Raw genomic sequence first — 26,210 nt, 5'->3', positions numbered from 1 at the left:
ACCATGAATTGGTCCAAACTTGGCTGTTTAGAGGCTCCCTCCACCATTAATTGGTCCAAACTGGGCTGGTTAGAGGCTCCCTCCACCATGAATTGGTCCAAACTGGGTTTTTTAGAGGCTCCCTCCACCATGAATTGGTCCAAACTGGGGTTTTTAGAGGCTCCCTCCACCATGAATTGGTCCAAACTGGGCTGTTTAGCGGCTCCCTCCACCATTAATTGGTCCAAACTGGGCTGGTTAGAGGCTCCCTCCACCATGAATTGGTCCAAACTGGGTTTTTTAGAGGCTCCCTCCACCATGAATTGGTCCAAACTGGGTTTTTTAGAGGCTCCCTCCACCATGAATTTGCCCAAACTGGGCTGTTTAGAGGCTCCCTCCACCATGAATTGGTCCAAACTGGGCTGGTTAGAGGCTCCCTCCACCATGAATTTCCCAAAACTTGGCTGTTTAGAGGCTCCCTCCACCATTAATTGGTCCAAACTGGGCTGGTTAGAGGCTCCCTCCACCATGAATTGGTCCAAACTGGGGTTTTTAGAGGCTCCCTCCACCATGAATTGGTCCAAACTTGGCTGTTTAGAGGCTCCCTCCACCATTAATTGGTCCAAACTGGGCTGGTTAGAGGCTCCCTCCACCATGAATTGGTCCAAACTGGGTTTTTTAGAGGCTCCCTCCACCATGAATTTGCCCAAACTGGGCTGTTTAGAGGCTCCCTCCACCATGAATTTGCCCAAACTGGGCTGGTTAGAGGCTCCCTCCACCATGAATTGGTCCAAACTGGGGTTTTTAGAGGCTCCCTCCACCATGAATTGGTCCAAACTTGGCTGTTTAGAGGCTCCCTCCACCATGAATTGGTCCAAACTGGGGTGGTTAGAGGCTCCCTCCACCATTAATTGGTCCAAACTGGGCTGGTTAGAGGCTCCCTCCACCATTAATTGGTCCAAACTGGGCTGGTTAGAGGCTCCCTCCACCATGAATTGGTCCAAACTGGGGTTTTTAGAGGCTCCCTCCACCATGAATTGGTCCAAACTTGCCTGTTTAGAGGCTCCCTCCACCATTAATTGGTCCAAACTGGGCTGGTTAGAGGCTCCCTCCACCATGAATTGGTCCAAACTGGGTTTTTTAGAGGCTCCCTCCACCATGAATTGGTCCAAACTGGGGTTTTTAGAGGCTCCCTCCACCATGAATTGGTCCAAACTGGGCTGTTTAGCGGCTCCCTCCACCATTAATTGGTCCAAACTGGGCTGGTTAGAGGCTCCCTCCACCATGAATTGGTCCAAACTGGGTTTTTTAGAGGCTCCCTCCACCATGAATTGGTCCAAACTGGGTTTTTTAGAGGCTCCCTCCACCATGAATTGGTCCAAACTGGGCTGTTTAGAGGCTCCCTCCACCATGAATTTGCCCAAACTGGGCTGTTTAGCGGCTCCCTCCACCATGAATTGGTCCAAACTTGGCTGTTTAGAGGCTCCCTCCACCATGAATTGGTCCAAACTGGGGTGGTTAGAGGCTCCCTCCACCATTAATTGGTCCAAACTGGGCTGGTTAGAGGCTCCCTCCACCATTAATTGGTCCAAACTGGGCTGGTTAGAGGCTCCCTCCACCATGAATTGGTCCAAACTGGGGTTTTTAGAGGCTCCCTCCACCATGAATTGGTCCAAACTTGGCTGTTTAGAGGCTCCCTCCACCATTAATTGGTCCAAACTGGGCTGGTTAGAGGCTCCCTCCACCATGAATTGGTCCAAACTGGGTTTTTTAGAGGCTCCCTCCACCATGAATTTGCCCAAACTGGGCTGTTTAGAGGCTCCCTCCACCATGAATTTGCCCAAACTGGGCTGGTTAGAGGCTCCCTCCACCATGAATTGGTCCAAACTGGGGTTTTTAGAGGCTCCCTCCACCATGAATTGGTCCAAACTTGGCTGTTTAGAGGCTCCCTCCACCATGAATTGGTTCAAACTGGGGTGGTTAGAGGCTCCCTCCACCATTAATTGGTCCAAACTGGGCTGTTTAGAGGCTCCCTCCACCATGAATTGGTCCAAACTGGGCTGGTTAGAGGCTCCCTCCACCATGAATTTCCCAAAACTTGGCTGTTTAGAGGCTCCCTCCACCATTAATTGGTCCAAACTGGGCTGGTTAGAGGCTCCCTCCACCATGAATTTGCCCAAACTGGGCTGTTTAGAGGCTCCCTCCACCATGAATTTGCCCAAACTGGGCTGTTTAGAGGCTCCCTCCACCATGAATTTGCCCAAACTGGGCTGTTTAGAGGCTCCCTCCACCATGAATTGGTCCAAACTGGGTTTTTTAGAGGCTCCCTCCACCATGAATTGGTCCAAACTGGGCTGTTTAGAGGCTCCCTCCACCATGAATTTGCCCAAACTGGGCTGTTTAGCGGCTCCCTCCACCATTAATTGGTCCAAACTGGGCTGGTTAGAGGCTCCCTCCACCATGAATTTGCCCAAACTGGGCTGTTTAGAGGCTCCCTCCACCATGAATTTGCCCAAACTGGGCTGGTTAGAGGCTCCCTCCACCATGAATTGGTCCAAACTGGGGTTTTTAGAGGCTCCCTCCACCATGAATTGGTCCAAACTGGGGTTTTTAGAGGCTCCCTCCACCATGAATTGGTCCAAACTTGGCTGTTTAGAGGCTCCCTCCACCATTAATTGGTCCAAACTGGGCTGGTTAGAGGCTCCCTCCACCATTAATTGGTCCAAACTGGGCTGGTTAGAGGCTCCCTCCACCATTAATTGGTCCAAACTGGGCTGGTTAGAGGCTCCCTCCACCATGAATTTGCCCAAACTGGGCTGTTTAGAGGCTCCCTCCACCATGAATTGGTCCAAACTGGGTTTTTTAGAGGCTCCCTCCACCATGAATTGGTCCAAACTGGGCTGTTTAGAGGCTCCCTCCACCATGAATTTGCCCAAACTGGGCTGTTTAGCGGCTCCCTCCACCATTAATTGGTCCAAACTGGGCTGGTTAGAGGCTCCCTCCACCATGAATTTGCCCAAACTGGGCTGTTTAGAGGCTCCCTCCACCATGAATTTGCCCAAACTGGGCTGGTTAGAGGCTCCCTCCACCATGAATTGGTCCAAACTGGGGTTTTTAGAGGCTCCCTCCACCATGAATTGGTCCAAACTGGGCTGTTTAGAGGCTCCCTCCACCATGAATTTGCCCAAACTGGGCTGTTTAGCGGCTCCCTCCACCATGAATTGGTCCAAACTGGGCTGGTTAGAGGCTCCCTCCACCATGAATTTGCCCAAACTGGGCTGTTTAGAGGCTCCCTCCACCATGAATTTGCCCAAACTGGGCTGGTTAGAGGCTCCCTCCACCATGAATTGGTCCAAACTGGGGTTTTTAGAGGCTCCCTCCACCATGAATTGGTCCAAACTTGGCTGTTTAGAGGCTCCCTCCACCATGAATTGTTCCAAACTGGGGTGGTTAGAGGCTCCCTCCACCATTAATTGGTCCAAACTGGGCTGGTTAGAGGCTCCCTCCACCATTAATTGGTCCAAACTGGGCTGGTTAGAGGCTCCCTCCACCATGAATTGGTCCAAACTGGGGTTTTTAGAGGCTCCCTCCACCATGAATTGGTCCAAACTTGGCTGTTTAGAGGCTCCCTCCACCATGAATTGGTCCAAACTGGGCTGGTTAGAGGCTCCCTCCACCATGAATTGGTCCAAACTGGGTTTTTTAGAGGCTCCCTCCACCATGAATTGGTCCAAACTGGGGTTTTTAGAGGCTCCCTCCACCATGAATTGGTCCAAACTGGGCTGTTTAGCGGCTCCCTCCACCATTAATTGGTCCAAACTGGGCTGGTTAGAGGCTCCCTCCACCATGAATTGGTCCAAACTGGGTTTTTTAGAGGCTCCCTCCACCATGAATTGGTCCAAACTGGGTTTTTTAGAGGCTCCCTCCACCATGAATTTGCCCAAACTGGGCTGTTTAGAGGCTCCCTCCACCATGAATTGGTCCAAACTGGGCTGGTTAGAGGCTCCCTCCACCATGAATTTCCCAAAACTTGGCTGTTTAGAGGCTCCCTCCACCATTAATTGGTCCAAACTGGGCTGGTTAGAGGCTCCCTCCACCATGAATTGGTCCAAACTGGGGTTTTTAGAGGCTCCCTCCACCATGAATTGGTCCAAACTTGGCTGTTTAGAGGCTCCCTCCACCATTAATTGGTCCAAACTGGGCTGGTTAGAGGCTCCCTCCACCATGAATTGGTCCAAACTGGGTTTTTTAGAGGCTCCCTCCACCATGAATTTGCCCAAACTGGGCTGTTTAGAGGCTCCCTCCACCATGAATTTGCCCAAACTGGGCTGGTTAGAGGCTCCCTCCACCATGAATTGGTCCAAACTGGGGTTTTTAGAGGCTCCCTCCACCATGAATTGGTCCAAACTTGGCTGTTTAGAGGCTCCCTCCACCATGAATTGGTCCAAACTGGGGTGGTTAGAGGCTCCCTCCACCATTAATTGGTCCAAACTGGGCTGGTTAGAGGCTCCCTCCACCATTAATTGGTCCAAACTGGGCTGGTTAGAGGCTCCCTCCACCATGAATTGGTCCAAACTGGGGTTTTTAGAGGCTCCCTCCACCATGAATTGGTCCAAACTTGGCTGTTTAGAGGCTCCCTCCACCATTAATTGGTCCAAACTGGGCTGGTTAGAGGCTCCCTCCACCATGAATTGGTCCAAACTGGGTTTTTTAGAGGCTCCCTCCACCATGAATTGGTCCAAACTGGGGTTTTTAGAGGCTCCCTCCACCATGAATTGGTCCAAACTGGGCTGTTTAGCGGCTCCCTCCACCATTAATTGGTCCAAACTGGGCTGGTTAGAGGCTCCCTCCACCATGAATTGGTCCAAACTGGGTTTTTTAGAGGCTCCCTCCACCATGAATTGGTCCAAACTGGGTTTTTTAGAGGCTCCCTCCACCATGAATTGGTCCAAACTGGGCTGTTTAGAGGCTCCCTCCACCATGAATTTGCCCAAACTGGGCTGTTTAGCGGCTCCCTCCACCATGAATTGGTCCAAACTTGGCTGTTTAGAGGCTCCCTCCACCATGAATTGGTCCAAACTGGGGTGGTTAGAGGCTCCCTCCACCATTAATTGGTCCAAACTGGGCTGGTTAGAGGCTCCCTCCACCATTAATTGGTCCAAACTGGGCTGGTTAGAGGCTCCCTCCACCATGAATTGGTCCAAACTGGGGTTTTTAGAGGCTCCCTCCACCATGAATTGGTCCAAACTTGGCTGTTTAGAGGCTCCCTCCACCATTAATTGGTCCAAACTGGGCTGGTTAGAGGCTCCCTCCACCATGAATTGGTCCAAACTGGGTTTTTTAGAGGCTCCCTCCACCATGAATTTGCCCAAACTGGGCTGTTTAGAGGCTCCCTCCACCATGAATTTGCCCAAACTGGGCTGGTTAGAGGCTCCCTCCACCATTAATTGGTCCAAACTGGGGTTTTTAGAGGCTCCCTCCACCATGAATTGGTCCAAACTTGGCTGTTTAGAGGCTCCCTCCACCATGAATTGGTCCAAACTGGGGTGGTTAGAGGCTCCCTCCACCATTAATTGGTCCAAACTGGGCTGTTTAGAGGCTCCCTCCACCATGAATTGGTCCAAACTGGGCTGGTTAGAGGCTCCCTCCACCATGAATTTCCCAAAACTTGGCTGTTTAGAGGCTCCCTCCACCATTAATTGGTCCAAACTGGGCTGGTTAGAGGCTCCCTCCACCATGAATTTGCCCAAACTGGGCTGTTTAGAGGCTCCCTCCACCATGAATTTGCCCAAACTGGGCTGTTTAGAGGCTCCCTCCACCATGAATTTGCCCAAACTGGGCTGTTTAGAGGCTCCCTCCACCATGAATTGGTCCAAACTGGGTTTTTTAGAGGCTCCCTCCACCATGAATTGGTCCAAACTGGGCTGTTTAGAGGCTCCCTCCACCATGAATTTGCCCAAACTGGGCTGTTTAGCGGCTCCCTCCACCATTAATTGGTCCAAACTGGGCTGGTTAGAGGCTCCCTCCACCATGAATTTGCCCAAACTGGGCTGTTTAGAGGCTCCCTCCACCATGAATTTGCCCAAACTGGGCTGGTTAGAGGCTCCCTCCACCATGAATTGGTCCAAACTGGGGTTTTTAGAGGCTCCCTCCACCATGAATTGGTCCAAACTGGGGTTTTTAGAGGCTCCCTCCACCATGAATTGGTCCAAACTTGGCTGTTTAGAGGCTCCCTCCACCATGAATTGGTCCAAACTGGGGTGGTTAGAGGCTCCCTCCACCATTAATTGGTCCAAACTGGGCTGGTTAGAGGCTCCCTCCACCATTAATTGGTCCAAACTGGGCTGGTTAGAGGCTCCCTCCACCATGAATTGGTCCAAACTGGGGTTTTTAGAGGCTCCCTCCACCATGAATTGGTCCAAACTTGGCTGTTTAGAGGCTCCCTCCACCATTAATTGGTCCAAACTGGGCTGGTTAGAGGCTCCCTCCACCATGAATTGGTCCAAACTGGGTTTTTTAGAGGCTCCCTCCACCATGAATTTGCCCAAACTGGGCTGTTTAGAGGCTCCCTCCACCATGAATTTGCCCAAACTGGGCTGGTTAGAGGCTCCCTCCACCATTAATTGGTCCAAACTGGGGTTTTTAGAGGCTCCCTCCACCATGAATTGGTCCAAACTTGGCTGTTTAGAGGCTCCCTCCACCATGAATTGGTCCAAACTGGGGTGGTTAGAGGCTCCCTCCACCATTAATTGGTCCAAACTGGGCTGTTTAGAGGCTCCCTCCACCATGAATTGGTCCAAACTGGGCTGGTTAGAGGCTCCCTCCACCATGAATTTCCCAAAACTTGGCTGTTTAGAGGCTCCCTCCACCATTAATTGGTCCAAACTGGGCTGGTTAGAGGCTCCCTCCACCATGAATTTGCCCAAACTGGGCTGTTTAGAGGCTCCCTCCACCATGAATTTGCCCAAACTGGGCTGTTTAGAGGCTCCCTCCACCATGAATTTGCCCAAACTGGGCTGTTTAGAGGCTCCCTCCACCATGAATTGGTCCAAACTGGGTTTTTTAGAGGCTCCCTCCACCATGAATTGGTCCAAACTGGGCTGTTTAGAGGCTCCCTCCACCATGAATTTGCCCAAACTGGGCTGTTTAGCGGCTCCCTCCACCATTAATTGGTCCAAACTGGGCTGGTTAGAGGCTCCCTCCACCATGAATTTGCCCAAACTGGGCTGTTTAGAGGCTCCCTCCACCATGAATTTGCCCAAACTGGGCTGGTTAGAGGCTCCCTCCACCATGAATTGGTCCAAACTGGGGTTTTTAGAGGCTCCCTCCACCATGAATTGGTCCAAACTGGGGTTTTTAGAGGCTCCCTCCACCATGAATTGGTCCAAACTTGGCTGTTTAGAGGCTCCCTCCACCATTAATTGGTCCAAACTGGGCTGGTTAGAGGCTCCCTCCACCATTAATTGGTCCAAACTGGGCTGGTTAGAGGCTCCCTCCACCATTAATTGGTCCAAACTGGGCTGGTTAGAGGCTCCCTCCACCATTAATTGGTCCAAACTGGGCTGGTTAGAGGCTCCCTCCACCATGAATTTGCCCAAACTCTGCTGGTTAGAGGCTCAATCCACCCTGATTTTCAAAACAAATGTTGGTGCCAACCTCAACTTACTACAATGGCCAAATTCACTGCTGGTGACAAGCTCTCCTCACTGCAAGTGCCAAATACACATGTTTCAAGGTGTTTTCCTACTGTCAGAGAGGTGGTATTGAGTGTGTAAAGTGTGTAGTTGTTAGGCTGTGATGTTGGGGTAATAGAGGGTCTTTGGTGTGTTAGATGCCCCCAGACATGCTTCCCCTGCTGTCCCAGTGTCATTCCAGAGGTGTTGGCATCATTTCCTGGGGTGTCATAGTGGACTTGGTGACCCTCCAGACACGGATTTGGGTTTCCCCCTTAACGAGTATCTGTTCCCCATAGACTATAATGGGGTTCGAAACCCGTTCGAACACACGAACATTGAGCGGCTGTTCGAATCGAATTTCGAACCTCGAACATTTTAGTGTTCGCTCATCTCTAGTCATGACATCATTGGAACCCCCAGGACCTTGTATCTAAAGTAATACTCCCCAGACAACACCTTTAAAGAGGTTGAATTCAGAGCAGGGTCAGCTTACCGGTATGCTCCCGTGTGCCAGAGATATTGGTGCCATTAGTTTCAGCACCACTATCCCTCCACTGTCAGAAGGGTGGGCATTACAGCTCAGAATCATAACTAGGCTGTGAGGAATTACATATACACATATATATACCACCCAAGTGTCCCTCTTTTTGATATTGGAGATAGATGCGCATTAATAAATGTAACAGATGGCCCCTAGCTGTGTAACAGACCCCAAAATATCGAATATACTCAATATAGAGAATATACTCAAGCATATAGAAATTAGAACAAATGCAAAGCTGTCACCCTATACACAGTGTCACAAGCTGGAAGGAATACATGAAGGTGATGGGGACTGGACATATGGGGGCCATAGCAATGGTCACAGGGCTGACATATATTGGGCTTATTGTCAGTAAACCTATTAGAGGATAGAACAGCTCCTAATACTAGAGAGTACTAATGGTACTAATGGAAGTGTAAAGACGTCTTCACATATCCATGTACATTGAGCTGTGAACCCACCATCATTACACCTCTCCCTCCCGCGGCTGCCCCATTTCCTCGCTCACCCGCTTGTCACCAACCTCACAGCGCGCGGACACTTCCTATACTTGAATCTGGCGGGCTGGAAGTCCTGACGTAATGTTGCTAGTGTTCCTGACGTCACGCCCCCATTCCCACAATGCTTAGCGCGGAGGCCGCTTCCTTTGTGTTTCCACATACGGGTATCAGTGCCCCTCCTGCTTCGTTCGGTCGACGTTGTGAGGCAGTGTGACCGCTGGTGGCGGTGCCCGAAGCCCGGACTCCGTGACACAAGGCGGACAGAATACGCTTTTACACAAACGATGGCGGTGGGTACAAACGTAGACGTATACAGTAGCTGTGGGGAATTCCGGAGCCGGGGGAAAATGGCGCCGCGGCTCCGCCATGTTCCCTGCGGCCTGCTGTATTCAGGTGTCCTTATACAGGTGCTCTAGGTCGGTTGTCTGTAGTGATGGAGGTATTGTGTGTAAGTTATTGATACATCTTCATTGTCAGCGGCATAGAGGGCTTTTGGCGAAGATTATAGTGGCTTTCTCTCATATACATACAGAAGTATACACAGAAACAAACCAGACTGCCCTGTGCAAGAGACTAGTGATGGCCATCTAGTAACCCTGCAATGCTGCCTGCTTCGTTTGTGTGTTGTTTTACTATGGTCTATTTTACATGTGCTAATTTACGTGATTTATATATGTATATGTGTGTCTTGTATTATATTTACTTACCCATGTGTGTGGAGATTTTATATAATACACACACACACACATATATATATATATATATATATATATATATATATATACCCATGTGTGTGGAGATTTTATATAATGTATGTAAGTAAATATAATACAAGCCTGGCTACTTTGCTCGCACCAGCATCGGTATAGTGTACAATGTAATTATTATAGCTTGAAAACCAACAGTCAGTGGAGGGAAAAATGAAATAACATACTAGTTATGGGCCTCATAAGCCTCTGTTCACATCTGCATCTTTAACCTCTTCCTGTCCAAGCCATTTTTTTTCTTTTATGTCCTGCTCTGCAAAAGCCGAAAAAAAATTTTTTTAAGTTCTCGGTTTTAAGTTAATTTTTGTGGGACAAACTGTACTTTATATTATCATCATAATATATATAATCATTATATATTCCTATGATTTGTCTTTATGTGCAGAAAAAATTATGTATTGCCTATATTCTCCAAGTTATTTTTTTTTTTTTTATGCCTTTACGAAAATCCAAAATTTTGAAAAATAATTGGGTTACACTATGAGGCTAGGTTCACATCTCTATTGGAGATACCACTGGAGAAACTGCCAAAAGTCGGCGGAGAGAGAAGTCTTGCATGGAGGACTGTTCTTGCCACAAGTTATAGTATCAAAACTGTGGACCTTATAATAGTCTGTGGGTATCCACTGTCTTAGCAGTCTAGCTCTATGTTGTTCAGGTCCCACAGCGGACCTGAACGACTGAGACCTGTACACAGATGTGAACTAAGCCTAAGATAATCCTTTTTTTATGGGGCAATTTGTCATTTTTATTTGTTACCTCTTGCAGTTTGTCGTATGTTTTGATTGCTTTTATTCCATTTATCAGGGGAAGCAAACTGTTTTGGCCAGTTTGATTTTTTTTTTTTTTCTCCTCACTACGGTGTTCACGACATGAGGTAAATATTCTTATATGTGAATGCAGGGGGGGGGTTCATATATATATATATATATATATATATATATATACACACACTCGCCGGCCACTTTATTAGGTACACCATGCTAGTAACGGGTTGGACCCCCTTTTGCCTCAATTCTGCGTGGCATAGATTCAACAAGGTGCTGGAAGCATTCCTCAGAGATTTTGGTCCATATTGACATGATGGCATCACACAGTTGCCGCAGATTTGTCGGCTGCACATCCATGATGCGAATCTCCCGTTCCACCACATCCCAAAGATGCTCTATTGGATTGAGATCTGGTGACTGTGGAGGCCATTGGAGTACAGTGAACTCATTGTCATGTTCAAGAAACCAGTCTGAGATGATTCCAGCTTTATGACATGGCGCATTATCCTGCTGAAAGTAGCCATCAGATGTTGGGTACATTGTGGTCATAAAGGGATGGACATGGTCAGCAACAATACTCAGGTAGGCTTTGGCGTTGCAACGATGCTCAGTTGGTACCAAGGGGCCCAAAGAGTGCCAAGAAAATATTCCCCACACCATGACACCACCACCACCATCCTGAACCGTTGATACAAGGCAGGATGGATCCATGCTTTCATGTTGTTGACGCCAAATTCTGACCCTACCATCCGAATGTCGCAGCAGAAATCGAGACTCATCAGACCAGGCAACGTTTTTCCAATCTTCAGTTGTCCAATTTCGATGAGCTTGTGCAAATTGTAGCCTCAGTTTCCTGTTCTTAGCTGAAAGGAGTGGCACCCGGTGTGGTCTTCTGCTGCTGTAGCCCATCTGCCTCAAAGTTCGACGTACTGTGCGTTCAGAGATGCTCTTCTGGCTACCTTGGTTGTAACGGGTGGCTATTTGAGTCACTGTTGCCTTTCTATCAGCTCGAACCAGTCTGGCCATTCTCCTCTGGCATCAACAACGCATTTCCGCCCACAGAACTGCCGCTCACTGGATGTTTTTTCTTTTTCGGACCATTCTCTGTAAACCCTAGAGATGGTTGTGCGTGAAAATCCCAGTAGATCAGCAGTTTCTGAAATACTCAGACCAGCCCTTCTGGCACCAACAACCATGCCACGTTCAAAGGCACTCAAATCACCTTTCTTCCCCATACTGATGCTCGGTTTGAACTGCAGGAGATTGTCTTGACCATGTCTACATGCCTAAATGCACTGAGTTGCCGCCATGTGATTGGCTGATTAGAAATTAAGTGTTAACGAGCAGTTGGACAGGTGTACCTAATAAAGTGGCCGGTGAGTGTGTGTATATATATATATATAGATATATATATATATATATATATATATATATATATCTATATATATAGTGTACATACACTTTTTTTTTTTTTTTTTTTTACTTTTTTTACTTTTAGACCACTAGGGGCTAGTCACCATTACAATATACATCAATACTAATGTACTTTAGCATACTGCAAAAATCCATTCACTTCTATTATAGGCTGCCTGACAACATGAAATAGTGGCTTAATAATGACATGCTTGGGAGCCTTCAGTAGTCACCCAGCAGTCATGGTAACGGAGGTGCACTCCAGGAACAGACTGCTATTTGAGTCTACATGGTGGTGGCTCATCTGCTGCTGTGGTCATGTTTGACTGAGACATCTGAATAGTTAATCCCTGTTATTAGAGAGGACCCTGCTTCTACAATATTGTGTAAAATTGTGTCTGTGGTGCCTTAATGGCTCCTGAGCAGACATTGTATTTAAAGGAAGACGATGAAGAAAAAGAAAACCGGCAGCTCTCCGAGGAACGTAAAAATTTACTTTTAAAGACCCAAATTGCACCGTACATATATTATGGGTATCGAGAAGAGGTTATTTTCCATTGTCCAGTACCTTCATAGGCACAAAACAGCAAACAACACAGCATTGTCAGGGGACAAACTGCACCAGTCACACCCCACAAATGATAATAGGGTGAATTGTGTCTGTCATTTTATTGACCACAATACCATGCTGTAAGAGCATGTGTCTCCACTGTTGTTTTTATCTTTGTAGCTTATGCTACGTGTTTTAGCTTGCACATACTGTGGCAAAATACTAAAGACTAAAATAAGTGAAATTGGCTTTACCACTTCAAGGGACCATTCATGCATTCAGTTTTTGTTGAGGATTGCTGAAATCCTGATCAAATCTGCAAGCGGTTTGCATTCAGTGCATTTGACATGCTCCTGAAAATTATCCACACATATTGTCTGTACACAAAGAAATACACATGGAAAAGCCAGCAGGGCTAATCCTACTGTGGATCTACAGAACATCAGACTCGGATTTCTGCTATGGATCTTCTTGCAGATATATAGGTTAGATTTGTTATAGGTAAATTTGTACTGTGTTAACATACCCTCCGATGTATTTAGTATTATTAGTTGCATCATATTTATAAAAGTTAGTTTTATATTGATCTAAAGATATAAATTGTGTTTTTTGTTTCCAGTCTAGTGACCCAGAGCGGGATGACGGATCTCCTGGGAGCTTGTCACCTACATTAGAAAAACGTATGGAGCACTGTGACCCATCAAAGTCCCCCAGAGCTTACAGACATTATTCAAGATCCCGGTCACGTTCAAGGGAGCATAAAAGGAAGACTGGTAAGTTGGTGAACTTTAGATCTACAGGAAAGCCAATAAGTGTTTTGTTGCTGAAGCTGCGGAGTCAGAAGAATGATTAATGTTGTATGATGAATTAGATATATTGGATATTTTGATGCATATGTCATTTTATAGGAATTCGTTCAATAGTTTTTTAATGAATTTGAGGCGTTTTACTACTTTTTACTGACCATGGCTGTCAGACATTTGTAAAGGAGTTGGCGTCAATGCAGGAGTCTGAGTTGGTTGCTTGGTCTAGCATCTTGACAGCCCTGGCCGGGTCCCCATCAATCACAAGAACAGGATTCCCATGTACCCCCATTTGAATGGAGCGTTGGTTGTATTTTGTGTTCTATTCATTATTTAGATATTGTATTGAAGACTTTGCAAAGTTGTTGTTTTTTTTTTTTTGCTATAGATGCATCATAACTATTCAATGTTGTTTGTAGGGGTGTATGTATCTCTTTAATTGCTTGTAGTAATTTAACTTAATTTTAATGGTTCAAAAAGCTGGTTTACTAATGCAAACTTCATTTTGTTTTACAGATGATGGAAAGAAGCACAGGAGTAGAAGCAGAAGCAAAGAGGTAATTAATATTTTGTAGTGTCACTTAGTTGTTTTGTGTTTGTTTGTGTAGGAATTATGTTTACTAAATGGTAAGTACATGGGGGAAAGTATGGGATTTATTGGACACCACAGTACAGATTATTGCAGCTGGTGCTGATCAATTATAAGAAACCCAACATGTACTTATTACAGCTTCAGCAGTATGTAAATGATTCATACAACCCAGCAGCAGGTGAAAGGGCAATTTATTTCATTTTGATTATTCATCTGGTTGCAAATCTGGGATTCTGAAGACTTTTTGTTACCTCCTCACGGGCTAACTTTGGGTTTAGCACAACTGACTCTAGCTAGGATGCTATCTCATTACATTACTTTGTCCTTCATCTTTGTAATGTGGATACTCAGTTACCTATAGAACAATTGCTGAGCAGTGGTGCAAGGCTGATGCTGGAAGCTGGACTAATATTTGACAGTATTTTTGGTGATCGCCATAATAGGAAGCATTTTTATAAAATTGATTATTGTGCTTCGACCACATGATAACATTTCTATAATAAATCATACTCAGCGTGCTAAAGCACGAAGAGACTGAACTGAAGACGCTCCAGACTCAGATAACAAAATAATAAGCCTACTTCATGATAAGGTAACTATCAGTTATTCAACCTCCTACTTGCCTAATGAAATACATTGAGTGAACTGTGTACTGGGAATTCCACCTTTAGTCTGTGATCTAATGGGTAAACTTATTTTCTTGTCCTTGGCGTATGGCAGCAGTTCTGTCTAGATAGCCAATAGACATCTGTTGCATCTAGGGACCTGAAAATGCAGCTTGTAAGTTTGCCTCAAGGTGGAATTCTCTCCTAGATGTATTTTACAGCAAGTTATGTTTTGTATGTCTATTGGTATTGTTTGTGTGGAATATAAAGAAACATGCTTATAAAAATCTATAAAATTTCCTTTAAAATTTAGTGTGGAAACCAGCCATAAGCATCATCATATTTCCTTAATTATTTCATTATCTTAGAATTCATTGTCACTCCCATAATCGCTTATCCCATCTATAGATGGATACATTTTTTTTTATTTTTAATGTATGTATTATTTAGAGATCTCTACCAATCAGCTGCTTGAAGGGGCTGTGATGCTTGTAGCGTGATCTCAGAAATCCCCTTTATTTTGTTCCTAGCATTTGTAGATGCTGGGAAATTCATTTATCTTTTTCAAAATCTCTGGTTTTCTTTTAGCTGAAATAGTGTTGGGGGGGGGGGGTTAGGGTATGGACTCAGTAATCTATCCATGCCTGCAGTTTTATTTTTGATATATCATTATTTAAATGAGTTATGTGGTGAGGAAAGCTATTCTGCGGTGTGTATACTGCTGCAGGAGAGACAGCTTACTAATAAAAATACTGACTGTCCTACTCTTGTACCTTGCTCGGTTTGCAAGGTACAACTAAATCTCTTCTCAGTGGTAACAGCCGGTTCGCAGGTTAGAATAATGATCCAGTCCCTGCTACAGGGTACACATTCTCTTCTTTCCCTCCCTCTGCCTACTGCTTTCAGTTTTGAGCCCTGATAAGGGCTACATAAGTGTAAGTGGCATCTGTGGATGTAAATCCAAAGATAACTGTGCAGCTTACAACAAGCAGGAGCTCCATGTTGTAATGAGCTGAAAACAAGGAATTGGAGAGGAGACAGAAGGGCAGCTGAAATCATGAGATGAGAAAACTCCTATAGGCTAAGGCCTCACGTTTTTTAGCCAAAGCTAAGAATGGTTACAATAGAAATGGGGAAATATATAGGAAGTTCTTATACCTCTACCTTCTGCTCAATCCACTCCTGGCTTTTGTTCAAAAAACTGTAGAAAAAATCTGCAACAAAACAGTTTCCACAATGTGGGGCCTCATGCTGAAGCTCCAGGTTTCGAGAAAAAAAACAAAAAAACATTTTACAGTACCTACATAGTGGCTGGAATTCTTCCTAATCTCATCCACACATTGCAGAAAAAAATCTTCAGCAGAAATGCTGTTTTGTTTATGTTTGTTTCAGATCTCAACCTGTCAATTATACCTGTGAAAACGCTAGCGTTTTCCATATATGAATAATTGGGGCAGAGCCACTTTTTGTTTTCCCGAAGCATGTTTTGTTTTTTTGTATTTTCTTCACAATGTGGGGCCTTAGCCTGAAATAGGTTGTTGTATGGGTAAGGTTGCTTATTTATCGGATTCATGAACTATTATTCTGCTTATGCACCATATACCATTGTGAAATGATATATGAAATGTAGAAGTGGGGTTTTTTTTTAAACAGTAGATGTGTGCATGCTTTGGTAAAGGGAATGGTATTTTGTAGGTTTTTCCATATAAGCTGCACACTTTAGGTGATCCCGTTTACCGGCAGTCTTGCTAACAACCATTCCCCTACCATTTTCATCTCTGTGTGTATTTTCTTGTATCATTTACTATGTCTCCTCTCAGGAAAACCTTAAAATTTCAGTATCTGCCGTTATGAGCATGCAGATCTCTTGCTTCGTTCAGTCTGCCCTGCATGGTTTAGTGATCTCCGTTTACACAGATTAAAGACCATATTATCCTAGACTGTACTTTAATCTTTTGAAAGGGCAGTTTAGGCAAAATGAACCACTGTTGCATATAGACAGGTGCCTAGATCACATTGGGGAAGTCTGTGACCTTGAAACAACATTGATTTTCAGAATTGAAGGGCTCTAAGAGCTTAAAGTGGATCTTTCACATCTATACTTGCTGTCCTGCCTGAACGTATTTTATTTTTTAAATATGGAAGCCACTAAAAGGTGCAGTGTCATTATATAGTTTTATTTTTTTTTAAGGCAAATTACTTGTTTTGTGGATCCACTTGCTAAGATTTAAAGTGTTTTGATTTTTTTCTTTCTTCTAAAGTTGGTGTCATTCCACAATGATCATCAGTGAAGCTGTTGTTAGAGCTCAAGAATTTAAGTAGAACCAAAAGGGTCATAGTGTTTCACATTAAATTCAGAATACCATCAAAGTGCCTCGTCTGAGGTATAATTTCCAATTGCAACTGTTACGCCAAATCAAAAAATTTTTTCTACTTTCAGTATTGTGCAAAGGTTTGGAAAAATGCTGCAAAGTAAGAATGTTTTCAAAAATAGACATGTTAATAGTTACATAGTGTTTTTGTTTTGCTTTTTTTTTTTTTTTTGTCAATGAAAAATGATAAATTTTATCCAATCAATATTTTGTGTGACCACACTATGGACCCTGTAATATCCCCATATCCTTGAGTCCGTCTGGGATTACGAGAAGAGACCAAAGGAACTTGGTAAGCCTAAATCTCCCGAAGGTTGAGTTGATTGGTTCTTCAAGATGTTTGGAACAACCTTCCTGTTGAGTTTTACAGAAAGTGTATGTAAGTGCACTTGTGTGTATAAAAGCAAAGGGTGGTCACACCAAATATTTACTTTGAATTTCTCTTCTGTTCTTTCACTTTGCATTTTGCTAATTTGTCAAAGAATACTTGCATTTTTGAATGCTTATTTTGCAACACTTTTCCCACACCGCCTGCACAGTACTGTGTGTAGCACATATTCCGCAGCACTTTACTAAACACCTGACTTTTATTTAAAAATAATTTATTCTTAAAACAAAGATCTGACACAACGCACAAATTTATAGAGAAATTGGAACGTAATACAATTGGTAGAAACCCTAAGTTTGTTTTCTGTTGGTAGTTATGTAACCTAAAATATTTTGGCACTTTAAAATGAGAAAAAATGGAGGTGAGGTGGAATTCCTCATCTGAAGATCTTGGTTTATGTGCTGCTGAGATATATTGTATTTGAGTGCTCGCAATTCTATTTAGAGGCTGGTCACAGAGTAGGCCCAAATTTTAACTTCCAGATTTGAAGCCTTAGTTTAAGCATTTACTAAGGTTACAGAAGTTACATCACAACATATGTCAATCATTTGACACTCATACTAACTCTTTTTGTTGCACTATTTTCCTGAAAGAACCAACTTCTTGTTAAAACAGGGAAGAAGATATGAATCCAAAGACAAATCGTCTAAGAAATACAGATCTGATGACTTGGATAAAGAGCATTCAGAAAAAGTGAGGGAGAGGCTTAATTCTTCTGAAAATGGCGAGGAAAGACATCGACGAAAAGAAAAGAGATCATCCAGGGGGAGGAGCCATTCCAGATCGCGATCACGTGACAGGTAAGCGTTGTCAAGCCTTTAAAGGAAGTCTACCACTACAAAAATTGCTTCTAACCCACTTATATGCTGTTTTAAGGATAGTTAGTGGCCTAGTATTTTGTTGTTGTTTTTTTGTTCAATTTACAGTCATGCGTCTGAGAAGATAAAATTTTAATCTGTATGCAAATTGGCTGATAGATCTGGAGCATAGCTATGCTGGACGCTCCAAACAAATGGCAAGATTGCACTTGGACAAAGTCTGTTCACTGTGCCACAACAGCATATAAGAATTGGTAGACTCCCTTTAAATGGCGAAGTGGTGCGCATGCTCAAATGCATGTGGTTAGGTGGTAAGTTTCCATCTTGATAAAACCTGATAGCAGATGTTGACAATCATTGTGAGTAGTTTAATTCTACTGTTTGAGGAACTTATAAGATAATCCTTTAATAGTCCCACAGTGGGGAAATTTCAATAAATAATAGTAATCCTTTTTTTAACTTGGTGGTTTGTAAGCTTTTAAAACAATTGCACGTTGAAGATTGTACAATGTTGTAGGCGTCATCGAAGTAAAAGCCGTGACAGGAGGAAATCCCGATCAAGAAGCAGAGAACGTAAAAGGCGTCCCCGCTCTCGTTCAAGATCGAGATCCAGGCACCGCCATAGGAGTAAGAGTAGAAGCAGAAGTCGGTAGGTGTCAAAGTTCATTAACGTGTACTGTGTAGTTTTTTTATCTTTAACTAATCACCTTTTATCAACTATGTTTGTCTAGTGAAAAAAAGAAGAGACTTGAGAAACCTAGAAGGCACAGCAGGAGCCGAAGCCGGACACCACCTAGTCCACCTCCATTTCGAGGTAGAAATACTGCGATGGATGCCCAGGAAGCACTGGCTAGAAGGTAAAAAGTCGTTTTTTTTTTTTTGTTTGTTTGTTTTTTTTTGTTTTTTTTTGTTTGTTTTTTTTTTTGGGGGGGGGGGGGGGTTCTGTCTTTTCCAACCCCCCAAAATAAGTTTATAGCTATTCCTGTTTTTTTCAGGTTAGAGAGAGCAAAGAAACTCCAAGAGCAGAGGGAAAAAGAAATGGTTGAAAAGCAAAAACAACAAGAAATGGCAGCAGGTACAATCAGATTTCTGTTTTACTAAATCTTTATGCAAAAATGTGTCCTTGCTTTTCCAGTAATCTACAACACTGTAACAGAATGTGATTGTCATTGAACTTCGCATTTCTATAATGGCTATAAACATTTGGATCAGGAGGTGCAGCTGCTATCACTGTACTCACTGCCTATAGACAAACAAGTCTTTACTTATGAAATGAAAAAGTTTCTAATATATAATTAGTTTTCTAATATTGTTTCTTGGTACTTCACAATTGTCATGATATTTATTGGCATCAGAGCTGTCTGTTATCCAGGGAATTCTGAACTTTCAAAGACCTGAACTTCTCCTGCACATGCAGTAATTGAGCATTGCAGATGGCATGTGAAAAGACTCTTAGATTAATGTCGTGTGCTGTCACCTGTCATAGGATGTGTTTGGTGGGCAAGCAGGACACGTGTGAAATAAGTAAATAGGCCTATTGGTGGTAACCTCTCTACAACCAGGAGACCCAGGAAGAAGAACACTATTCTTTTCTCTATATACACAGCCGTTAGATGATGCTGTAGTAATGCTGTTATTTTCTTTTCCTTAATTAACTGTATTTCAAGGAACATTCTCATGGTGTCATGTTTAGTACTAATTTATTTAAATTTATTGATTGGTATTTCACAGGACAAAAAAAGGACCATACCATTTTTTTTTCTTTTTACTTTCTAGACAGACTTGTTCTACTATTAATTTTTTATTTTTTTTAAATGCGTGTATTAGAAAATGCATGTTTGTTTTATATTATATTCATCTTCACCTCCACTAACAGCTCTATGGAGAATAGAGGGATGGAGTAGGTTTCTCCTACTAGCTGGCTAAATGATTTATTGCATCATTCTGTGCACTAGTAGTCTCTTATCTACAAACCATAGTAGTGTTAAGAGTTCAGGATATCAGAGTGACGAAACAGCAGTTATGAGTGTCTGCCTCCCCTCATCACAGACTAATATGTAGAAAGTAACTCCGCCTTCACAATGGAGAAGAGAATCTATTTAAAAAATATATATTACAAAGTTTCTTAAATCTGAACTATTCATTTATGAAAAGTTGTTTATAACTGGAGGTACGATCTAAGATTCATGAATTAAGTTATATTGTAATTAAACTATATTCATGTAAAACTGAAAGCTTCCTCATGATGGTGGCACTTAAAATTTACATAATTCTGCAATTGGTGTGCATCACTCCGCAACTGAGGTGTCATTGCCATAGGGTCCCCTAATTGGCCGTCGGGTCGCGCATGCGCAATAGCGGTTTTCACGATCAGTATTGGCAGAGGAACACTCCCACCTTGCCATTGGCTTCTTGCGGAGTAGCAAAGTGGAGTTTTATGTGTTTAATAGGCACAACTCCAGCTGCTGCTCACGGCCATATATCGGTGCTGTGAGGAAACTATAGCTCTCCGTATCTATACTGTATTGTCAGCATCTCTGATGAAAAACTGGGCTAAACCTAGCCTGTTCAGAAACTCATCAGATGTTTCAATACACTTTGCTGAATTTGAACAACTGTTAGATGCGCATGCAGTTAGGGAAAGCCTGAGTGTTAGTCGCTAGTATACAGACTGGGAATTTAATCAAGACAGCCAGTTTCCTCAGAGATTTGGATTGGTGTAAAGGGCTGTTGTTTTGTTTTTTATCTTATAAATTTGGTGTTGCTGTGATTGGACTGACCTGCAGAAATGGATAATGTCAGTTTTGCTGGACAGTGATCACTGAGGTTAATAGCATTGAAGCAGCAGTGTCTTATTCCAGTGCTTTATATGTGTAAGAGGATATTCAAAGAAAGAAATAAAACATTTTTATATTTGAACACTAATAATATTTGTTTCTGCTTCTCTCAGTTGCTGCCGCAAGTGGTGGGTCTGTGCTAAATGTAGCAGCATTGTTGGCCTCTGGAACTCAGGTGACTCCTCAGATTGCAATGGCAGCTCAAATGGCTGCATTACAGGCCAAGGCATTGGCAGAAACTGGAATTTCTGTTCCTAGTTATTATAATCCAGCAGCAGTAAATCCCATGAGATTTGCAGAGCAAGAGAAAAAGCGGAAGATGCTTTGGCAAGGCAAGAAAGAGGGGGTAAGAAAAACTGTATTAGTAAATCATCTGAAATGTCATTTTAACATTGTTATTTTAGGCACCAAATAAAGTTTCAAGCAATGACTATAGAGATTATAGTTGGCACTACTTCATACAAGAGGGCAACAATTTCCTAGTTTCTGGTGCCATGTTGCCGGATGTCCTATGTCTCAGGTGACCGCTGAGATTAAGTAGTTTCCTTAGCACTGATAAGGAATTGGTTATGTGAATTACACCCCTAGTCCGTCTCCAGCAACCGCTGAAGCCACTGTTCAGTCTCAGTGGTCATGCAAAGCTCAGGACTTCTGGTAACATAGAATCTAAATCAAATCAATAGTTGGTATGACCCCCTTTTGGAGGAAGAGTCCTGAAAGTGATCATATGACCCTCACAGAGCCCTGATCTCTACATGGAGTCTGGAATAACATGAAGAGAAAGATCTAGGAAAGTCTACATCCTCAGATCTGTGGTTAGCGCTCCAAAATGATTGAAACAACCTCCTCTCCAACTTTATTCAAAAACAGTTCAAGTGTATCTAGAGAAAATTGATGCTGTTTTGAAGGCAAAAGTGATCACACCAAATATTGATTTAATTTCTCTTTAGTTTATTTACTTTTTCTGTCCATTAACTATTAAAAATAAATGATTATCACTTCTGTATAAAAAAAAAAAAAAAATCATATTTGACTTGGCCAATTTTAGTTTTGGGGTGATTGTTTAAATAAAAGCAGAAACAACTATTTGTATCAGCAGACTTTTAGCTGTGGTTGGATAAAAAAAAAAGTGGAATTATCAGCCATCGTTTTCCATTTTACATACTGTTCTTTTATTCTGCCAAAACTGCCCATCAATCAGGCATGTGGATGGTGAGATTGTTCTGCAGTTCAACAACAAGCAGGGTTGTGTGGTGTCCATGATTATCACAGACTTCACACCTGCACAAAAGGCTAAAGACTGTCAGGCATACTGGGACAAATTGATTCCCGTCACTAATTCAGTCCTGATAGTAAGAGAAATTCCTGTAAGGAGTGTTCACTCTTGCGCTGCTTGCCGTGATATCACCAAAATTGCAGAAAAAAAACAGCTTGAGGTTTGTTGCCAGTGGTCAGTTTAAAAACCCATTCATTTCAATGGCTTTTTAAAGCAAACCGCTGGTGTCCATATGCAGCTTCTCCAGCGTGAAACCGTTTTGTTGGTTTTGTTTTGTTGATGCAAAAAAGAGGTTTCACGGTGTAGAGGCTGCATACGGACACCTGTGGAATGCTTTAGAAACCCATTGAAATGAATGGGTTTTTAAACTGTCTGCTGGCAAGACGTCCTCAAGCTGTTTTTCTGCAGTTTTGAAAGTGGACAGCAACACAAAGTGAACGCCCATTTAGGCAAATGTCAACTCAAAATGGTTTTCTGTAAATGCTGCTTGAGGAAAACCTTTAGAATAGTAGTTATTGATATTGTTTTTTTTGTTTTTTTCCTCTTTGGTGCTAGTCATAGGTTTTGTTTTTTGTACGATTTTTTTTATTTTTAATTAAAAAAAAATTTTTTCTAATTTCAGGACAAATCACAGTCTGCTGAAATATGGGAGAAACTCAATTTTGGAAACAAGGACCAAAATGTAAAATTTAGGAAACTAATGGGAATAAAGGTCAGTTGAATTGTTGGGGGATTTTTTGGTTTGATTTTTATTTATTTATTTATTTATTTCTGAATTATATTTTGTGTATTTAAACACATTTCATAAAGTTGTAAGGAATATAGTTACTCAAGTTATAGGTGAGTGTCAGCACTCCTTACATGTCTGTTTAAAAGGAGCCTATTACTGTAATGTGCTCTGTAACACAATAGAGATGAATGTTGAAGATGCTTGGGGGTGATGGTAAACGCCACACCTTTGTGTGTCACTTTTGTAGATTTGGAGAAAAAAAAATTTAAATTTTTATGACAACGCATCTTTCAGCTCCATGGAGCACTATTCTTGCCACTCATACTGATACAATATCCTGCCTGCACTAACCCATTCAGTGGGATTTGATCCTCTCGCTGTACCCATCCTATTTAAAGGAGTTATGTTAAAGGGGTTTTCCCATAACATAAGCATATTTGAATGAATTGAATCTTGAATATTTTAGCCCCCAGTGATCGGTTGAAGTGGGGTCCAAATGTTTTCTGATATATAAGGTGCATTTTTTGCTAGTACATTTAAATCTGGTTCGTGATACAATGTACCAGATTTAATAATTGCAAATTTAGCACGTCTAGGTCTAAGAATGGTATTTGAAATGAGGTTACTCCCGATTTTTGATGTTCTTAGAGAAGTGATAATAGAAATGTCAAACCTTATGCACAACAGTGAATTTGAGTAGTACAGTGCATGATCATGACCCATTCCAAATGTATGTAATATGTGACATTTTCTTGCATTAGAGTGAAGATGAAGCTGGGACAAGTACTGTAGACTCAGAAAGTTTCAAAACCTTGAAGCAACAAGAAGAAGTTTTTAGAAACCTAGATGCTCAGTATGAAATGGCAAGATCACAGACCCATACACAAAGAGGCATGGGCTTGGGCTTTACATCATCGATGCGAGGGATGGATGCAGTCTAGAAGAAATTTAAAGCGGGAGATTGTTCACTTCTTGGAACGTTTCAATAGTTCATGTTCTTGTAACCAAAAAGCTAGACTTCTAGCTTGCATGGATGTTGCATTGACTTTAACTTATTAAAAAAAAAATCATCTTTTGTAAATATCAGTGATACTGGTGTTAGTGATATCAGATTCTGTCTGTTTCCATTAAATGATAATAGGAAGCTTGTTTTACAATTTGGACATCTAAATGAGCATATAGCTTTGTTTATCAATATTTCCTGCTGTGTGACTCCTAAAGCAGGTCTGATATCATTGCTAAATGTACAGAAATGTGAAAAATTTCCACAAGCAGAATTTGTGCCAGAAGAAATCTGGATGTTGATGAAGATGTTTATTACAGTGTGTTTTACGTATGTTTACATTTCGTTTAGATGTCTCCTGTCCGATAGCACCTATGTTTCAGTACACTTTTGTTCTATAGACTTGTAAATTTAGACGTAAAAAAGGCCTTCATAAGAGCTGGGAGTTCTTGTTTTTTTTATATATATACACAAATGATACATCCTTTATACCATATTTGTGTTTTAGGTTATTCTTGTTCAGTTAACAAAGGCCCTGGTTTGCTAAGGTGCTTGTCACTAATTAAGATTTATGCCCATTCTAATGCTTGTATATTCTACATTTATAAACAAGCAGAACAGAGTGTTGGAGAATAAACAAACATATCAATATATTTCTCTTTCTTTGTGTCATTAAAACTATTTCTGTGTGTAAAATGTATGTATACATACTGTTATATGGTCCATACGAACTAGGAAACTTACTTGCAGTGCAACTCCCATGATATATTATAATATAATAGAGTGAGTTCTGATTACAGGGGCTACATATTCACATAGTTGTCAACAACAAAAAAAAAAAGTTTTATATTCAGCATGGCTTATTTTCTGGCCACCTTGTCCATGTGTAAATTAACCAGTAGTTTAGTATACTAAAGGGCTGTGAACTGCTTGTGTTACAGTCCTATGAAAAAGTTTGGGCACCCCTATTGATCTTAATCATTTTTAGTTCTAAGTATTTTGGTGTTTGCAGCAGCCATTTCAGTTTGATCTATCTAGTAACTGATGGACACAGTAATAATTCAGGATTGAAATGAGGTTTATTGTACTAACAGAAAATGTGCAATATGCATTAAACCAAAATTTGACCGGTGCAAAAGTATGGGCACCTCAACAGAAAAGTGCCATTAATATTTAGTAGATCCTCCATTTTCAAAGATAACAGCCTATAGTCGCTTCCTGTAGCTTCTAATCAGTTCCTGGATCCTGGATGAAGGTATTTTGGACCATTCCTCTTTACAAAACAATTCAAGTTCAGTTAAGTTTGATGGTCGCCGAGCATGGACAGCCCGCTCTCAAATGATCTGAAAACAAAGATTGTTCAACATAGTTGTTCAGGGGAAGGATACAAAAAGTTGTCTCAGAGATTTAACCTGTCAGTTTCCACTGTGAGGAACATAGTAAGGAAATGGAAGACCACAGGGACAGTTCTTGTTAAGCCCAGAAGTGGCAGGCCAAGAAAAATATCAGAAAGGCAGAGAAGAAGAATGGTGAGAACAGTCAAGGACAATCCACAGACCACCTCCAAAGAGCTGCAGCATCATCTTGCTGCAGATGGTGTCACTGTGCATCGGTCAACAATACAGCACACTTTGCACAGGAGAAGCTGTATGGGAGAGTGATGAGAAAGAAGCCGTTTCTGCACGTACGCCACAAATAGAGTTGCCTGAGGTATGCAAAAGCACATTTGGACAAGACAGCTTCATTTTGGAATAAGGTCCTGTGGACTGATGAAACAAAGATTGAGTTGTTTGGTCATACAAAAAGGCGTTCTGCATGGCATCCAAAAAAACAGTATTCCAAGAAAAACACTTGCTACCCACTGTAAAATTTGGTGGAGGTTCCATCATATTTTGGGGCTGTGTGGCCAATGCCGACATCGGGAATCTTGTTAAAGTTGAGGGTCGCATGGATTCCACTCAGTATCAGCAGATTCTTGAGAATAATGTTCAAGAATCAGTGACGAAGTTGAAGTTACACCTGGGATGGATATTTCAGCAAGACAATGATCCAAAACACCGCTCCAAATCGACTCAGGCATTCATGCAGAGGAACAACAATGTTCTGGAATGGCCATCCCAGACCTGAATATCATTGATCATCTGTGGGATGATTTGAAGCAGGCTGTCCATGCTTGGCGACCATCAAACTTAACTGAACTTGAATTGTTTTGTAAAGAGGAATGGTCCAAAATCCCTTCATCCAGGACCTGATTAAAAGCTACAGGAAGCGACTAGAGGCTGTTATCTTTGCAAAAGGAGGATCTACTAATAATTGTCACTTTTCTGTTGAGGTGCCCATACTTTTGCACCAATCAAATTTTGGTTTAATGCATATTGCACATTTTCTGTTAGTACAATAAACCTCATTTCAATCCTGAAATATTACTGTGTCCATCAGTTATTAATAATAACATAATATCAAACTGAAATGGCTGCTGCAAACACCAAAATATTTAGAACTAAAAATGATTAAGATTAATAGGGGTGCCCAAACTTTTTTTATAGGACTGTATCTCTAGCTAAGCTCCCTGCTGAGAAAGAGAGTA

The 26,210-nt window shown here is 42.3% G+C and overlaps 2 protein-coding genes across 3 annotated transcripts in view; one reads left to right on the top strand and one right to left on the bottom strand.

The window, feature by feature from the left end:
• The window catches only part of KNTC1 (kinetochore associated 1), a 96,507-nt gene extending 87,752 nt beyond the window's left edge, over positions 1 to 8,755 (bottom strand). Inside the window, exon 1 of the mRNA XM_075273135.1 lies at positions 8,708 to 8,755. The gene's annotated coding sequence lies outside the window, so the exon portion shown is untranslated. The remainder of the gene's footprint in view (positions 1 to 8,707) is intronic.
• Positions 8,756 to 8,841: 86 nt separating this feature from the next.
• Positions 8,842 to 24,225, top strand: RSRC2 (arginine and serine rich coiled-coil 2). 2 transcript variants are annotated; one of them, XM_075273058.1, is made up of 10 exons: positions 8,842 to 8,989; positions 12,819 to 12,972; positions 13,519 to 13,559; positions 17,575 to 17,759; positions 18,295 to 18,426; positions 18,509 to 18,634; positions 18,773 to 18,852; positions 20,728 to 20,960; positions 22,513 to 22,602; positions 23,382 to 24,225. In XM_075273058.1, the coding sequence occupies exons 1-10, from the start codon at positions 8,984 to 8,986 to the stop codon at positions 23,559 to 23,561; spliced, it is 1,227 nt and encodes a 408-aa protein (XP_075129159.1). In that variant the 5' UTR covers positions 8,842 to 8,983; the 3' UTR covers positions 23,562 to 24,225. The 2 variants fall into 2 exon arrangements, with proteins under 2 accessions (XP_075129159.1, XP_075129168.1); XM_075273067.1 differs by lacking the exon at positions 8,842 to 8,989 and adding an exon at positions 14,109 to 14,186 and having other exon boundaries at positions 12,960 to 12,972; positions 17,553 to 17,759.
• Positions 24,226 to 26,210: the final 1,985 nt, after the last annotated feature.

The sequence above is a fragment of the Leptodactylus fuscus genome, chromosome 1 (assembly GCF_031893055.1).
Source record: "Leptodactylus fuscus isolate aLepFus1 chromosome 1, aLepFus1.hap2, whole genome shotgun sequence".
Classification (NCBI taxonomy): domain Eukaryota; kingdom Metazoa; phylum Chordata; class Amphibia; order Anura; family Leptodactylidae; genus Leptodactylus; species Leptodactylus fuscus.
Note: the sequence above shows the minus strand (reverse complement) of the source record. Positions and strands in the feature narration are given on the sequence as shown.